The 17,792-nt window shown below is 40.3% G+C and overlaps 1 protein-coding gene across 2 annotated transcripts in view; it reads left to right on the top strand.

Moving 5' to 3' along the window:
- LOC104241439 (kinesin-like protein KIN-4A) overlaps positions 1-10,385 on the top strand; it is a 28,010-nt gene extending 17,625 nt beyond the window's left edge. The window contains exons 19-27 of one of the 2 annotated variants that reach the window (XR_011403492.1): positions 646-739; positions 943-974; positions 1,065-1,162; positions 1,271-1,369; positions 1,480-1,701; positions 7,486-7,648; positions 8,834-8,980; positions 9,078-9,371; positions 9,838-10,385. Coding sequence is in view for 1 of the 2 variants with exons in the window: in XM_070162348.1 (XP_070018449.1) it covers positions 646-739; positions 943-974; positions 1,065-1,162; positions 1,271-1,369; positions 1,480-1,701; positions 7,486-7,648; positions 8,834-8,980; positions 9,078-9,287 (1,065 nt within the window). In the remaining variant the exon portion in view is untranslated. Of the gene's footprint in view, positions 1-645; positions 740-942; positions 975-1,064; positions 1,163-1,270; positions 1,370-1,479; positions 1,702-7,485; positions 7,649-8,833; positions 8,981-9,077; positions 9,372-9,837 lie in introns of those variants that run through there. The other variant, XM_070162348.1, reaches the window with a different exon arrangement.
- The last annotated feature ends 7,407 nt before the right edge of the window (positions 10,386-17,792 follow it).

Raw genomic sequence — 17,792 nt, 5'->3', positions numbered from 1 at the left:
CCTCGTGTCTCGTCAATTAGAATAATGTCATCAGCAAATAGCATGCACCATGGCACCTCCCCTTGAATATGATGAGTCAGTGCATCCATCACCAGGGCAAATAGGAATGGGCTGAGCGCAGACCCTTGGTGCAACCCCGTAATAACTGGAAAGTGTTCAGAGTCGCCTCCTACTGTCCTAACCCGAGTCTTAGCTCCATCATACATGTCTTTAATCACCCTAATATAGTTACTCGGGACCCCTTTATCCTCTAAGCAGCTCCATAAGACCTTCCTAGGAACCTTATCGTACGCTTTCTCCAGATCAATAAACACCATGTGGAGATCCTTCTTCTTATCTCTGTACTGTTCCACCATCCTCCTAATAAGGTGGATAGCTTCTGTGGTAGATCGTCCCGGCATGAACCCGAACTGGTTGTCTGAAATAGACACCGTCCTTCGCACTCTCATTTCTACCACTCTCTCCCAAACTTTCATGGTATGACTTATCAAGATCACTTCCACCATGGAAGCAGCTTCAATCTAGCTCGTAGCAGTAAATTCTGATTCTCTCAACTGTACTGAAATACGCACCCTATCAACAAATGTAAGTTAGACAACGATCAGAGTCAATACGTGTGTTAATGAGTTCTTGAATTTACATCAGGTTCTCCAACGAAAGACAGAGGAGGCTGCAACGTCAACCAAGAGATTGAAGGAGTTGCTAGAAGCACGTAAATCTTCAGCTCGTGAAAACTCAGGTCTGCACTTAAGCTTTAATAGGATGTCTTTGTTGTAAGTTACTGGTGTCTGTGTTCCTATGAAGATTATAAAGTATCAAACACTTGGCTCACTGAATAGGTCCCATTTTCTAGAAAGCTTTATTTTACAAGTATAACTTATTCTACTTACTAACGATGAATTTATCGAGAAAAAGAAAACTTAATAATCTATTTAAATGCAGCGACTGGCAAAGAAAATGGAACAAATGGACAGGTAATAATCTCTGTTCTCTTTTCTGCTTTAATGAATTTTTTTCTTGATCTATTTGATCAAATCATTTAGAGAAGTTCTTATTACATTCAGAGTTATGAGAAATCATTGCAACGTTGGCTTGATCACGAGCTTGAGATTATGGTGAATGTTCACGAGGTTCGGCATGAGTATGAAAAGCAAAGTCAAGTGTAAGTAATTATATCTGGTTTTCGTTAATCTACTTGTTTTCTGTTTATAGTTATATTATAATCTTTTCCCCAGTTTTATGTTTATTCATTGCTTTCTCTCTATTCCAGACGAGCTGCATTGGAAGAAGAGCTAGCTGTTTTGAGACAAGTTAATGAATTTGCTTCAAAAGGACTGATCTCTCCTAAGGGAAAAAAGGGTCTTTCTAGGTACGTATACTAAACTCATCCTTCTCTTCAGCTGATAATGGATTCAGCACTACTGGACAAATGTACCTTGCATGTCACCTGGATTATCCTATTCACTGTCATCTGTTCAGGGCATGGTCAATGTCACCTAATGCAAGAATGGCAAGAATTGCTTCTCTTGGGAATATGCTTAGCATTTCATCCAACTCTCTAGTTGCCATGTCTTCACAACTTTCGGAAGCAGAAGAACGAGACCGTGCCTTCAGCAACCGTGGACGTTGGAACCAGCTACGTTCAATGGGGGATGCGAAAAATTTACTCCAATATATGTTCAGTTCTCTTGCGGATGCAAGGTATTTTCCTGATGCATTTTTGAGCTTTCTTCTATTTATCTCTTTATCACTTCTCTCCATTGGATTAACAACCTATCTTATAGTGCGCGTATTCCATTGTCTCAAACATTACGAATTCTATGGGCTGAAGCTTCATAAGAAGTAGAGATAGGAGGAAATGGCAAAACCGAAATTGAAAGATTAGTGAAGTAAAGTTATCTGAAGCACTACCAGGAGATCTAATACTGTGCTTTGAAGTAGATTTGAAGTTGTGAGAAGGCACGGGAGAAAATATGATATATTGATATTGTATGTGATGCAATACAAGAGGTGCTATTTATAACTACTCTATACAAAGGGGATACTACTCCTATTCCAATGTGGGACAATTACATAGCTATCTCTAACACTCCCCTCAAGCCGGAGCATATAAATCATATGTACCGAGCTTGTTACATATATAATCAATGCGAGGACTAGCGAGGGACTTGGTGAAAATATCTGCAAGTTGATCATTCGATCTCACAAACTTCGTAGTAATATCTCCTGAGAGTATCTTTTCTCTGACGAAGTGACAATCAATCTCAATGTGTTTAGTTCTCTCATGAAACACCGTATTTGATGCAATATGAAGTGCAGCTTGATTATCGCACACAAGTTCCATCCGACTGATTTCACCAAATTTCAACTCCTTGAGCAATTGTTTGGTCCCTACTAGTTCACATGTTGCCATAGCCATTGCTTGGTATTCTGCTTCTGCACTAGACCGAGCAACTACATTCTGTTTCTTACTTTTCCAGGACACCAAATTTCCTCCTACTAAAACACAATATCCAGACGTAGAACGTCTATCAGAAGGTGATCCTGCCCAATCAGCATCCGAGTACCCAACGATCTGCTCATGACCTCGATCCTCAAACAGTAATCCTTTACCTGGAGCCGATTTTATATACCGGATAATGCGGACAACTGCATCCCAATGACTATCACAGGGAGAATTCATAAACTGACTTACAACACTCACAGGATAAGAAATGTCGGGCCTAGTCACTGTGAGATAATTTAATTTACCAACCAGCCGCCTATAGCTTGCAGGATCGCTAAGCGGCTCCCCCTGTCCAGGCAGAAGTTTAGAATTCGGATCCATCGGCGTGTCAACAGGTCTGCAACCTGTCATCCCTGTTTCCTCAAGAATGTCTAACACATATTTCCTTTGAGAAATAACAATACCTGAGCTAGATTGAGCAACCTCAATACCTAGAAAGTACTTCAATCTGCCTAGATCCTTAGTTTGAAAGTGCTGGAAGAGATGCTGCTTCAGATTAGTAATACCATCCTGATCATTGCCCGTAATAACAATATCATCAACATAGACTACCAGATAAATACATAGACTTGAAGCAGAGTGGCAATAAAACACAGAGTGATCAGCTTCACTACGAGTCATGCCAAACTCCTGGATAACCGTGCTGAACTTACCAAACCAGGCTCGAGGAGACTGCTTTAGACCATAAAGTGACCGACGCAAGCGACATACAAGGCCACGAGACTCCCCCTGAGCAATAAAACCAGGTGGTTGCTCCATATAAACCTCATCCTCAAGATCACCATGAAGAAAGGCATTCTTAATGTCCAACTGATAGAGGGGCCAATGACGAACTGCAGCCATGGATAGAAAAAGGCGAACTGATGCCACTTTAGCCACTGGAGAGAAGGTATCACTGTAATCTAGCCCAAATATTTGAGTGTATCCTTTGGCAACAAGACGTGCCTTAAGTCGATCAATCTGGCCATCGGGACCAACTTTGACTGCATAAACCCAACGACAACCAACGGTAGATTTACCTGAAGGAAGAGGAACAAGCTCCCATGTACCACTTGTATGTAAAGCAGACATCTCGTCACTCATAGCCTGTCGCCATCCTGGATGAGACAATGCTTCACCTGTAGACTTAGGGATGGAAACCGAGGACAATGAAGATATAAAAGCATAATGGGGAGATGACAGACGATGATAACTCAAACCAACATAATGAGGATTAGGGTTTAGTGTGGTCCGTATACCTTTTCGAAGTGCAATCGGTGTACTAGGAGCAGGATCCGCAGTAGGAGCCGTGTCAGGTGCAGGACGAGAACCAGATGGGCCTGATGTAGGGTGCGAACGACGATGATAAGTCAAGAGTGGTGTTCCTGTGGCTGGGGAACTAGGAGGGATAATACTGGACTCCTCAAAAGTTGGTATGGGTGAAACCTCTGTGGTTGAAGGTGGAGGAGGATTACTAAACTCCTCAAAAGTCGGTATAGGTAAGACCTCAGATATGTCATGGTGGTCAGCAGAAGTGACATCAGTTGTGAAGAAAGGTTTAGACTCGAAAAATGTGACGTCAGCTGACATAAGGTACCTATGAAGATCAGGTGAATAACAACGATATCCCTTCTGAACACGAGAATAACCAAGGAAGACACACTTGAGAGCACGAGGAGCTAACTTATCTTTCCCCGGGGCTAAGTTATGAACAAAACATGTGCTCCCAAAAACCCGAGGTGGAAGAGGGTATAAGGCTGACTGGGGAAACAATATTGAATGTGGAATCTGACCCTTGATGGGAGATGAAGGCATCCTATTAATCAAATAACAAGCTGTGAGAACTGCATCGCCCCAAAAACGCAGCGGAATACGAGACTCAATTAGAAGTGTGCGAGCAGTCTCAATAAGGTGCCTATTCTTTCTTTCTGCAACCCCATTTTGCTGAGGGGTATAAGGACAAGATGTCTGATGAATAATTCCATGAGAAGACATAAACTGCTGAAACTGAGAAGATACATATTCTAAGGCATTATCACTGCGAAAAATGCGGATAGAGACACCAAATTGGTTTTTGATTTCAGCACAAAAACTCTGGAATATAGAGAATAACTCAGAACGATCTTTCATTAAGAAAAGCCAAGTACATCTTGAGTAATCATCAATAAAGCTAACAAAATAACGAAATCCCAAGGTTGAACTGACTCTACTAGGACCCCATATATCAGAATGAACCAAGGAGAAAACAGACTCTGCATGACTCTCAACACTACGCGTAAAGGAAGCTCGGGTATGTTTCCCAAGCTGACACGACTCACAATCTAATCTAGACAAACTGGATAAACTAGGCACCATCTTTTGAAGTTTGGATAAACTCGGATGTCCTAAACGTCTGTGGATTAGATCTGGAGGATCTGTAACTAGACATGTTGTGGAAGGACTGAGCGAGTTAAGGTAGTAAAGACCTTCTGATTCACGACCTGTACCAATTGTCCGTCCCGTACTGCGGTCCTGCATAATAAAAGAATCATCAATAAAATATATACCACAATTGAGGGCACGAGTCAAACGACTAACAGATGCAAGACTAAAAGGACAACCAGGAACATAAAGAACGGAATCTAGGGTGATAGAAGACAATGGGTTGGCTTGTCCAACTCCTTGTGCCTTAGTTTGACATCCATTGGCTAAAGTAACAGTAGGAAGAGACTGTGAATATACAATATTCGACAAAAGTGATTTATTACCAGAGATATGATCAGAAGCGCCTGAGTCCATGACCCATGGTCCAAGAGTACTAGACTGGGAAACACAAGCAAAAGAATTACCAGCAATAGGAGTGTCAGTCTGGGCAACTGAGGCTACTTGTGGAGATGTTTGCTTACTTGCTCGATACTGAAGGAGCTCATTATATTCTTCTTTAGATACAGAAAAGCCCTGGTTACCTGTAGTCTCGCTCTGAGCAACGTAGGCATTTTTGGGTGGACGGCCATTTAAGGAATAACACATTTCGCGAGTGTGTCCAAGTTTGTGACAATAAGAACACTTGGGTCTAGATCTCCCAAAACGACCGCCTCCTCGTCTATTCTCCATAGCTTGAGATGCCCGAACATCCACTGTCTGAGATGCAAGAACAGAGGAATCAAGTATCTGTGATGAAATCACTGGGTGACTTGGTGCTGCAGCAAGGCGAAGTAATCGAGAGAATAATTCATCAACTGTAGGGACAGTCGGACTCGCCAAAATCTGGTCTCGTACTGAATCAAGATCATGAGGAAGTCCAGCGAGTGTAAGAACTAGAAACATTTTCTGTCGCTGCTCTTGTTGTTTTGACACACTAGCAGAAACTGGCATCAATGTCTCAAATTCCTCCATGACTGCCTGTACCTGACCCAAGTAAGTAGACATATCTAATTCTTGCTTCTTTAAGTTTGTCATCCGTGATATCACATCATAGAAGCGAGATATATCATTAGTGTATAACGTACGAGCCTTTGCCCAAACCAAATAACATGTCTGGAATGGCCGAAACAAAGGCATCAACTTAGAATCAATAGAACGCCACAAGATGCTACATAATTGAGCATCAATTTTTGCCCAAAGCGCTATCGCCTTTTCATCTCCTTCGCTAGACTGTTTAATCAGATGATCTTGCACACCTTGACCTTTACACCACAACTCGACAGATGAAGCCCAAGCTAAGTAGTTTGAACCTCCCATTAAAGGTTCCGAGGTAATCATAACATTAGAGTTTCCAGAACTCATGCTTTTAGACCCAAAAACATCAATTCCCAAAGACATCTTGTAAATTATTACCAAATAAGAGAAATAATCAACTGTAATCCACTGAAAATAGAGTAAGGAACACTGAACCAGAATAGTAAACTACTGTAGCAGTTGGAAAGTTACTGTTGCAGCCGGAAAATATTCAAAGTGGTCGGAATGAAATAAAAACAGTAGGGGTAGGATCGGAATTACCAGAAGACCAAACTGTTCTGAAGGAACTTTTTAAAAAAATGGCCGGAAGTCCACCTTTTTTTTTGAAATCACTATTCACGCCGGAAAAATAAAAAAGTGGTCGGAATTTGGTGTAACCTGGATGGGTAGGCTCGGAATTGCAAGGGAAACAATCTGTCCTGAAGAGTCGTCGCCAAAAAATGGCCGGAAGGTGGCCCACACAACGTTGGAACTTCGTCGAAAAATTTTCTTTGGACAGCTACAGTACCGCCGGAGATTTTCACTGAGATTTGGTCGCCGGATAGTGACTACTCTTGTGGTAGTGTTGGATTTTGTGCACAACACTGACCGAGACAAAGCAGGCGCAAAACAACTTTGAAAGTCGCCGGAAAAAAAGGGTTCCGGTGACTGATTTTACTTCCCGGAATCGCTGGAATTTATGCACAGCGATAAATCTCTCACGATAGCTCTGATACCATGTGAGAAGGCACGGGAGAAAATATGATATATTGATATTGTATGTGATGCAATACAAGAGATGCTATTTATAGCTACTCTATACAAAGGGGATACTACTCCTATTCCAATGTGGGACAATTACATAGCTATCTCTAACAATGTTTACTACTAAGGACAAATACTAAGAGTTGTCAGTCCAAAAGGATTTGCATGTAGGTGAGCAAGGGAGGACAATGGTCATGAGACTGGATGTCTGTGAGGTTAAAAGCCATTTCTTTACATTGAACACCACATCCAATCTTTTCTGTTGTGATGGTTTGAAATCCCTGTTTTGCATGTCATGATAGTCAAGAACGCTCGTGAAATAGAGAAAAAAGTTACACACTGAGAAGGTCTCCTTAGGAAATTAATGCATAATATACACCAGCTGACCATATCAATATTATATTTGTGATGATTGTTTAAGGTATAGAAGGCTTCGGAGACTTGACCTCCTCTGTAGAAAAGAATATGTCATTTACTTTTGCTTTTGTCACAGCCTGTGTGAATTTATTTGTTTTAACTCTCACTTTTGCTTTATGCAGGTGCCAACATTGGGAAAAGGAGCTTGAGATCAAGGAAATGAAAGAACAAATGAGAGAACTAATAGGTGTACTGCGACAGAGTGAAATTAGGAGAAAGGAAGTCGAAAAGGATCTGAAAGTGAGAGAGAAACCCGTTACAATATCATTAGCTTCATCAGCTTCGGTAGGATTTACTTTCTTGCATTTCCATTTTTTTCCCTGCCTCATGCTTTTAGTTTTCGACCTCTTTTAGAGAAAACATGCAAGGATCTTAATCAAATATATTACTATTTTCAATTATTTGTCCAAATGAAACCAGAGGCGTATCCAGAATTTTAAGAGCATGGGTGCACCACTATCTTTAGATAGATATATGATTTGACAATATAATTTTTTACGATAACCCAAGTTGACGGGCAAACTCTAATTAATATTATTAGTATTATTTATGTCCTCGACGAGTTTTCATTCAACAACTATCAATTATAGTATCATTACTTACAGTTTTAAATATCTTAAGTTATATATAGCAAGCTAAAAATTATCAAAAAATTCTTCGTCCATCCTATTACGTGGATCTTTTTATGTACTTCTATATCCATATAGATTTATGAATTGCATTATAAGTTTTGATTATAGTGGGAGATTAAGATTAATTTTATTTCTTTTTCTAGTACTTTATTTCTTGACAAAATGTAAACACATTTCATGAAACATTTTAGTGAAAGATTTCTTTTTAAAGAATAACTTAAGGCCATAACCAAGAAAGAAGAGGAAACAATAAGAAAACAGAAATATTTTTAAATAAAAAGTCTAAGGGAGCAAGTAGGGATCGAACCATTGACCTTGGGGGCGAGGTCGCACTCATTTTACCACTGAGCCAAAGTGCTCACTTGAGCACGGGTTCACACATGCTTATTTAAGAAGAAAATCAGAAAAATACAAGTGCTATACATAATCTAGGGAGGGGAGCATGGGTTCATATGAACCCACCCCCTCCCATATAGATCCGCCCCTAAATGAAACCTTTTCGAATTTTTTTTTGTGCCTCACACGACCGACACTAGTGATGTGAGGCCTCTTTTTTGTCTCACAATTTTGTGACCCAAAAGTGTAAAATATGGGTCCACAAATTTGTGAGAAAAAAAGAGGCCTCACACAACTAACATTAGTTGTGTGAGGCACACCATAAAACTTCTCAACCTTTCCTATGTATTATCTGGTTACTGAAACTGCCATTTGAGTAAATAAAGCTGTTAGAAAAAATCCAAATGCATTTATTCTGGTTTTGCTTTTTATTTCTTTTTCTTCTGGTGAACACTTGAAGTATTGTTCTTTCCTTTAACTGAAATGTTGAAATACGAAGCAGGCTTATCCTGACAAACACTTTGTGGATGACACAAGAGGTCTCTTGTCTCCAGTCCCTGTTCGGGCACAAAAGCAGCTCAAATATTCGGCTGGAATTGCTAGTGCTTCGTTCAGAGAGGCAGCAACCTTTATCGATCAAACACGAAAGGTTTCTCCCGCGATCTCCTTTTCTTCTTTGGCAGTTCCTTTAATCACTTAGCACTAGCATCACACATGGCTGATAGTGCACTCTTTGATGACTGCAGATGGTGCCACTCGGCCAGTTGTCAATGAAAAAACCGAAAGCTGCAGGACAAGGTGGGAAGCTATGGAGATGCAAGAGAAGTCATCATCAATGGATATTACAGTTCAAATGGAAGTGGCAAAAACCCTGGAGACTTTCGGAATGGATTAGGCACGACAATGAAACAATGATGAGGGCACGTCATCGTAAGCGGGCTCTGCCAAGTCACTAACTTCCGTGTGCAAACTATATATTCCGCTCTTATCTCTCTCGATCCCCAACACATCGTACAGAAAGGGAATGGAAATAAGTGCAGGTAATGTTAATCTATTTTGAGTTAAAATTATAGGGTAAATTTCATTCTGCATATCCTCTGGGCTCTTAAGATAGTGATACTGTCTTTGCTAAGATAATTTTAACATATGAATACATGTTCGAGTGACTTAGCGAAATTGATACCATGATATTAATAGCAATTGATTAAGAAATATCTTAACTTAAAGTGTCTGACCTTCCAGCCACCCTTTTGCATGATAAGAACCAGATAGTATTAAATGAATACTAACAAATAATGAATTTTTTTTTAAAAGTTCAAAAGTAGCAATAAAATTCTGGAAATTCTTGACCAAGTGAAAATTTAAGAGGCAACAAAGTCCTTGAATCTGCTATAAAAGGGTCAAATTGCCTGCTCATAGATATCAATATACTTCAATAGATTCTTATCATTTTACTGTATTATCTTGAATCCCTTTCTTTTTCATAATTATTGGCATCTACAATAGGGGATTCTATTTGCAGGGTGCAGTTCAAGTGGCAGTAGGGAGCATTTTGTTTTAGGTGTTACATGATGTGGATTTTCCGAGGACTTATATCTGATCTTGAATTTTAAAGATCGGTCATTATTCATCAGCGGTATCTTGTGAATACATGTTGAGGCTACATAAACGCGCGTGAGTGATCCCAAAACAATATTTAGAAGGTGGATATGAGTAAGTTGCTGGCAGAATTTCAGTTACACAACATATCGCCAGTCTGTGTATACTTTTTGGCAAATGCATTCATCTTGAAAGATATTCTTGAGGAGCATGTGCAGACTTCCTTTGAGTTTTTGTATTATTTTTGACAAATTTATGTAAATGTAGTATATCTTATGTAGTACAATGTTGAATTTGTTTACAGTTTTGAACAAGAGAATTCTTTAAAGCAGAAAACTTAGTTTCTTATGGTCCACTTTTTCATTTTATCCTTAGGTGTTTTAGGTAATAGCATTTGGTATGATGTACAGCTGGTTCAAGAATACTTGCCGTTTTAGGAGAGTGAATTTGTTCTACTCTCTCTCTCTCTCTCTCTGTACGCTACTGGTTCATATAGTCTAGAGTTTTGGACAGCTTACCATCAACAAGTGATTAATTTCTTGGAAATTTGGTTTGAGTTTAAAGTTTAAACAATATTACAGTGTAAAGGTTAAGACTGTTACAAGTGATTATATTTGCACATAATATTTGTTGAACTATTACTCATTCATTATGTATCTTTCAGAAACAAAAACATACAAATTCACAAGCTAACATTGGTTACGCATCAATTATATTAGATGACATCTCAAACAGCAAATGGGGGCACAACATTCGGCGGAGAATTGAATGCATTTTTGTTTACTGTGTAAAACGGTACAGGTAAATTTGTTACGTGGTTTATAGACAAACGAACTGATTTAATTCAAAAATGATAAATGCACTAGATTAGAAATAAGACTTAGCGATTAAAATCAAAGGAAACAACAAGCTTGGCTCCGAGAGTAGTGCCTCTAGGGACATAAATGAGAATAATATAAAAGGTAAGTAAAGTTACTTGATTTAGCTTTGAGAATAGAATGTATCATAAGTTTTGCCAAGAATTTTGTGTCTTACAATGACTGTTGAGTCTATTATAGGGAAACAAGATCCTAGGAACAAGCCCCTCTTAAATGACAATAAAGAGGGCCATTGATGAATATTGAACGGCACGCCATGAATGTAAATATTCTCTACAACTGCTGCCCATTTAATGCCAGAGAATATTCTTCATTGAATGCTATCTGATGGCAAGCATTTGATTCTACTCACGTTGATCATATTCCCTTCGGGGCTAGCCCGATGTCAATTGCACACGTTTTTTCCGGTGCTGGTTACTATGCAATTTACTTTCTACCTGTCATCGGGTCCACATGTTATGTTGCCATTTGATCATTTTATGTAAACCAATTTTACCCTACACAAATACTCCCCCTGCTTTCTGGTGGCATATCTTTGTGTCATCGAAAAATTGGTAAAGATCCCTTTCTTGGTAGGAAATCTTCTGAAAACCCTTTGAATAGTTTCTGATGCTTGAAAGGACGCACGTCTTCTCGCATTTAATACCCCGAACACGTGTTGCCATACGATTTAGCAATATTTTCGCCGGTTCTCGAGGTACTCATGACCATGATCTTTGCAGTATATATATATACTTATACTCATCATCTTACCTCTTTTACTTCTAAAATTTTCATAAGTTTCTTACCTTCTTTGCATTTAACCTTCTTCTGCTTTCGTCTCTTTCCGATTTTCTTCAAAAAAACTCCATCATCTTCTTACTATTATGACTTCTTTTACTAAGTCCCTTGAGAACTCTGGTTTTCTCTTCGGCGGAGGCCCGAAGAGAAGAAAGATAACGAGGTTGATGTCGATGCCGATCCTCCAACGGTAAGTACCATCATACCCAAATACTTGAGCACCGTTAATGACTTCCAAGAGAAGTTACCCTCTGTGCATCCACGGACTTGGGATGTTAGCAGGCATCCTTCCTCTATTTGCCCTTTTAGTATTCCTACTATAAAGGAGGACTGTAATTGCGCAAATCTTAACATCATTTCTCCTGACCTGATAGAGCGGGTCACCTTTACCAAATGAGGTTTTACGTATTTTTATACGTACCCCTTCACCTTGGGCCGTTTTCTTTGAGCGGGGGTCATGACCCCATGATCTTGGAGTTATGCCGTCGGTACCAGGTCTACTTGGCACAAATTAGCCCTTCTGTGTGGCGAATGGTTGCTTTCCTACACCGGTTTTTTGCTGAGACTATGAAAAACCCTAACCCTTGCACACATGATGAATCGCTATTCCCCTAAAATCTTTCATGGGCGAGTAATAAATTTCAGTAAATGTGGTCACCACGTCCTACTTACTAGCGTTGATGATGACAATGATCGTGGGTGGATGGAGCGGTTTGTCATCGTTGCTACTAGGGATATCATCCCGGCCACAACTCTGCCCTTTCCTGAATCATGGAGTCGTTCACTTAAGTTTTCTTAATCTCTTTCCTTCGCAGAAAGGCCACTTCTCATCATTGTTAACCCTTTTGTCTTCGTTATTTCAGCTACTCGGTGGACACAACCAAGGGTTGAAGGCCTAGACCAATGATATATTACAATGACAGAAACCCATCAATGGAAGGAGATAGCCCCCAAATATGGGTGGAAGACCAAGAACCACGGTAAACTGAGTCATTCTACTTTCTGCCTCTATATATACATAAGTAAACTTTCTAACCGTATCTTTTTGTTTGACTCGGGGCTCTTGCTGGGCTCTATCACCTACCTTGAGGTCGAGGTTTTAGCCCATCTCATAGAGGATGCAAGATTGTTACAAAGTACCCTCGCTCGAAGTGGTGCCCTCAGGTCTGCTTCCGGTAGGAGCACTCCCTCTCGGAGTCCCCAGCCAGAGAACAAGAGACCAAAAATGCGAATTTCTTCCTCGCCTGGGGATAAAAAGAAGAAAATAAAGAAGGCCACAACTGAGCCAGCCGTGGTCGCAGTGGTCATTGAAGATGATAGGAAAGGTAGTGATGAAGAGGCTTCCCTTCAACAGAGACAACGATCTCTATCAGCTCAACAGAATGCTCAACCGGGAGAGCATTTAGAACCGGCCAATAAACATGCCCAAACACTGTGGGGTGAGATGGATCTGGTAGATAATGCCAACTCCCGCTATATCCTATAATACCAACAACTTCACGTCCCTCTACACTAGCTGCACCTTCGCCATCAACATCTGTTGCATTTCTTCTGCCGGCCACAGACGCCCTAGAGGAGGGTGCTTCTCCTTCCCAGTCCCCAGACCACGAGAATTTGGGGCATAATTACTCACCCCCTTCCAGATCCTCGAGGGAGGAGGAGTGTCACTCTCTTGGTTTTAAAGGGGTGCCATATGCTGTCCAGGAAGGTGGAGCTTGCAAACGACCTGAAGCCGCTGGATTCAGAGAAAGATAAGAAGAAGATGCACTCCCTTTCAGGGGAGTGTATGTTGAATAACACCGTGCACATTGAGGCAGCGGTACCGTACTTGTTCTCTTAATGCTTATTCTTTAGTTATCTATTATAACAGGGTTTCTAACTTTGATATATGTTTTGCAGGCCAACTTCTTTGCTTATAAGGGCCTTCAGAGATTGATCCTTGATAAAGAGAGACTTATGTCCGAACGAGATCAACTGTTGGCCGAAAGGAATCAACTTGCTACACGCCTCCCAGTGCTGGAGGCAAAGGCTGCTGAAATGGCCGAGCCTGAGGCGTGGTTGCAGCAGAGTGAACAGGAAGTGAAAGCCCACAACCAAGAAGCCAGTTAGCTACATGCACAACTTCATGATGCTAAGGCTAGGTGGGTTGAGCTTCAGGATGTTGTTCTTGCTGCTGCCGAGCGCGAGTCTTCCTCTATTGAACGAGTGAATAATTTGGAGGCAGCCTTGAGCTCCAAAAATGAGGAGGCTAATGCTACCGAAGAGAAGCGGGCCCAAATGGAGGAAATATTCAAGAAAATCATGTATCAAAATCGGCTTTACTTTTCCATAATCTGTGATCTTGATTCTAGCCTCATTGCCACGAGATCCGAGAGGGACAATTTTTTGGCCGAGGTTGAAAGACTTAAGAAAAACTCCATCACCAAGGGGACTCCCTCATCTTTGAAACAACGTACGCTATGTATTATATGAGGAGGAAAACCTTGAAGGAAGCCAAAGCGGGCATCGTTGATATTTATGATGAAATCGCCAAGGCCCAATCATTGGAGTTAACCGCTCGAGAACGTCTCCTGGCTAAGACTAACGCAACTGACTTTCCGAGTACCGGTTCTGAGTATTCGGGAACCAATAAGGAACTTGAAGAGAATGATGATGAAGGCCTAGGTCCTTAACCAGCGGCTGATCCACCCACTTCTCCCGAGGGGGGGGGGCATAGATGCCTCTCTCCCTCCGAGTTTTATTGGCTACAATGTTTAGATTTTTCCTTTTTTCTTTTTCTGTTTTCCCTTTGTACTTTTGTACTTATGCCGTTTGGCATGTTGATAAATAAAGAAGACTTTTGCTCAAATATTGCGGAAAGTTTATTCTTTTTGCATCAAATTAGATAAGGCTTCGGGTGTATTTTCCTCCGGTAACTTTATTTTTCGGGCATAAACTCTTCCGGAACCAGTCATTTACTATGAGGATTTCATAAGAGAGGGCCTCTTTAGGTTTACAATGCTCTTGAAGAGGACGTCTCATGTTTATTTCGGCACAAGTTTTGAAGTTTTCTGTTAACTTTCAAATGATAAAATTAACTCATCGCTTGGACAAGAAACAAGATATACAAGATTTTATTTTGTTCCTTCCATCTTTAAAAGTACATAAGCATTTGATTGCTATAGAAAAGAAATTGCCAATACATGTGACTAACTCGTACAACTTATTTCTACGTGGTTGGCCATGTAGTCCTCGGTCCCGATGAAGACATTGTTGTTCCCGGGTCTCGTAGTCCCGGTTTTTGTGGCATCGTTAATGCCCTATCCAATACTATTCCCCCCACCCCCCGTGTTTCAACGCTAAGTATGCGAATTGGAACACTAGATATCTTGCCATGCTGTTAACACTTGTGGATGGTTAGATAGCCTTTGATTCGATGGCTAGTTTTGTTTCCCATTATGAATTTCCCATCGATCCAAAGACTATCTAACCATCCCATAGTGGTTTATGATCTCAATTGCTTTTTATTTAAAGGTCTTATCTTTGTCGATGACGCTCTCTTCGTAGTATGCATTCCATTGCTGTCTCGTTAAAAACCTTGCCAGAAAAACCCTATTGGGACAAAAACTGCTCGAAGGGAAAAAGAGTGCAGTACATACTTCAGTATAGGCAGGATCCATCAGCACTAATACCTTTTGAGATGAGTCACATTCCAGTTGCAAGGCAATTTGAATCCATCGTGATTCTCCATCTCGTATGATCCCTTACCGGTGACAGCTGAAACCTGGTAGGGGCCTTTCCATGTCAGACCCATCTTTCCAACGTTGATTTCCCGAGTGTTCTGAGTCACTTTCCTCAAAACAAAGTCTCTTACTTTAAAGTAGCGGAGATTGGCCCTCAGGTTATAGTATCTTTCCATCCTTTTCTTCTGAGCCACCATCCTCATGTGTGCCAAATCCATGCGTTCATCGAGCAGTTCCAGCTTTACCAGCAATGTCACATTATTTGCTTCTTTATATGTTCAGGAGAACCATAAGGTTGGTTCTCCTACTTCTACCAGGATTAGAGCTTCTACACCGTATACAAGAGAGAAATGTGTCTCTCCCGTGCTTGATTTTGTAATTGTCTGGTACGCCCATACCGCGCCTGATAACTCTTCATGCTACTTGCCTTTATCTGCTTCTAACGTCTTTTTGAGATTTAAAATAATCACTTTATTGGTCGATATTGCCTGCCCATTAGCGCTCGGATGGTATGGTGAAGATGTAATCCTTTTGATTGCTAGGTCTTCAAGAAATTTGTGACTTTGGAGCCTATGAATTATGGTCTGTTATCCCAGGCAATCTCCTTCGGTATTCTGAACTGAAAATTATGTGTTCCCATAGGAAGTCGATCACTTTGCGCTCACTGATCTTTTGGTAAGGACCTGCTTCAATCCATTTAGTGAAGTAATCGGTTAAAATTAAAAAGACTATTACCTTTTCAGGAACCGGTGGCAGTGAACCAACTATATCTATCCCTCATGAATGACCATGGGGACAATATCAAATGGAAGAGTTTCACCGGTTGGTGCACCAATTGTGCATGGCACTGACACTTGTCGCATTTCTGAAAAAAGCCTTTGCATCATGCCCCATCTGTGGACATCGGATATGTGATTTATTTTGAAATATGACCTTAATTTGAGGTCTAAATCTATATTTTATAAAATCCCTGAATTCTACCTAAAACCCCCAATTTCTACTTTGAAATTCATAGATTTGATGATAAAATTCATGGAAAAGGTAGTTAAAATTGATTGAAAACAAGCTAAAGCTGCATACCAATGAATTTGGGAAGATATTGCTCTTAAAATATTGCCACTATGGAGTTTAAGGTTCAAAAATGCTATAAAATGAGCTAAGTCCCAAAATTCCTAGCCTTTACTCAGCTACAGATGTCTTAATTACAAACTCTTGTTCACAATTACAACCATCGCAAAAGTGAACCATTGATCGCAAATGCAATTAGTGTCTCAACCACATAGTTATCACAAATGCAATTAGTGTCTCAACCACATAGTTATCACAAATGCAATTAGTGTCTCAACCACATAGTTATCACAAATGCGACATTTCCTTCGCATTTGAGATGGCCCTCCAGATCGCAAAAGTGAATCCAAGCTTCGCAAAAGCGAAGCAACGCACAACCTTCCTATGTTGCAAATGCGACTATCACGACCTAAATTCCCACCTGAGCCATGATGCTGCTAACACTGCTTGCTAGGCAAGCCAACCATTTCACAATAACAATAAACTCAATTAATAGAAGTTTGATAATTTCAACAATGGATTAATAAAAATAGCAAAAAAATAGCAATAACATCGCAACTACAACCATCCCAATGATCTGGTGTCAACAAGTACATGAGCACTATAGAATCTCAAAATACATGGCCAAATCCTCAATACAAACTGTCAGAATGATAGGAACAGTGATCACAGAAATAAATAAAAGTCAAAGTTTGCGATATCAGCTACTTCGTAGTCTCCACAAGCTATACCGATGTGAACTCTAGCAATCACCACGCCTAGAAATACCTGGGTCTGCACATAAAGTGTAGAGTGTAGTGTGAGTACAATTAAAATCATATACTCAATAAGTAATAAACCTAACCTAAGACTGAAAGTAGTGGCGAGCTCGGAAGAAAGGCTTGTCCAACACCAATAATCAATAATAATTCATAATATAATGAAGGCCATAAATGTAAATAACTCAAAAGATATAATGTTCATATTAAAAGAAATGTCTTATCTGTTGTTCAAAGTTTGGAAAATCATAGTTTCCTTGATAAACTCACATTTTAGAAATTTCGGTGAAAGATTGGGCTTGACTGTTGTACTTGGAAAACATGTCTAATTTTCCGTAGTTGTGAACCAGCCAGCATGAGAAAAATACATCTCTATACATACATGTCAAATATACATGCCAAGTTAATTACATCACTATAAAACCATAAAGTACACTCGCTCTGAGCACTCTCATGGTGCTTGGAACAAGTGTCCCTCACCATCACACACATAACTAGACTCAACATTATACGGGTGCCTGGAACAGATGACCCTCACCAAAGCACGTATATAACTTTGTGTCTGGCTCACTGTATTACCAGACACTGTAGGGGCTGATCCTAGCCCAAACACAATCAATAATCAATATAACCATTGCGGTTTGCAACCCGATCCA

Source organism: Nicotiana sylvestris, chromosome 11 (assembly GCF_000393655.2).
Source record: "Nicotiana sylvestris chromosome 11, ASM39365v2, whole genome shotgun sequence".
NCBI lineage: Eukaryota > Viridiplantae > Streptophyta > Magnoliopsida > Solanales > Solanaceae > Nicotiana > Nicotiana sylvestris.
Note: the sequence above shows the minus strand (reverse complement) of the source record. Positions and strands in the feature narration are given on the sequence as shown.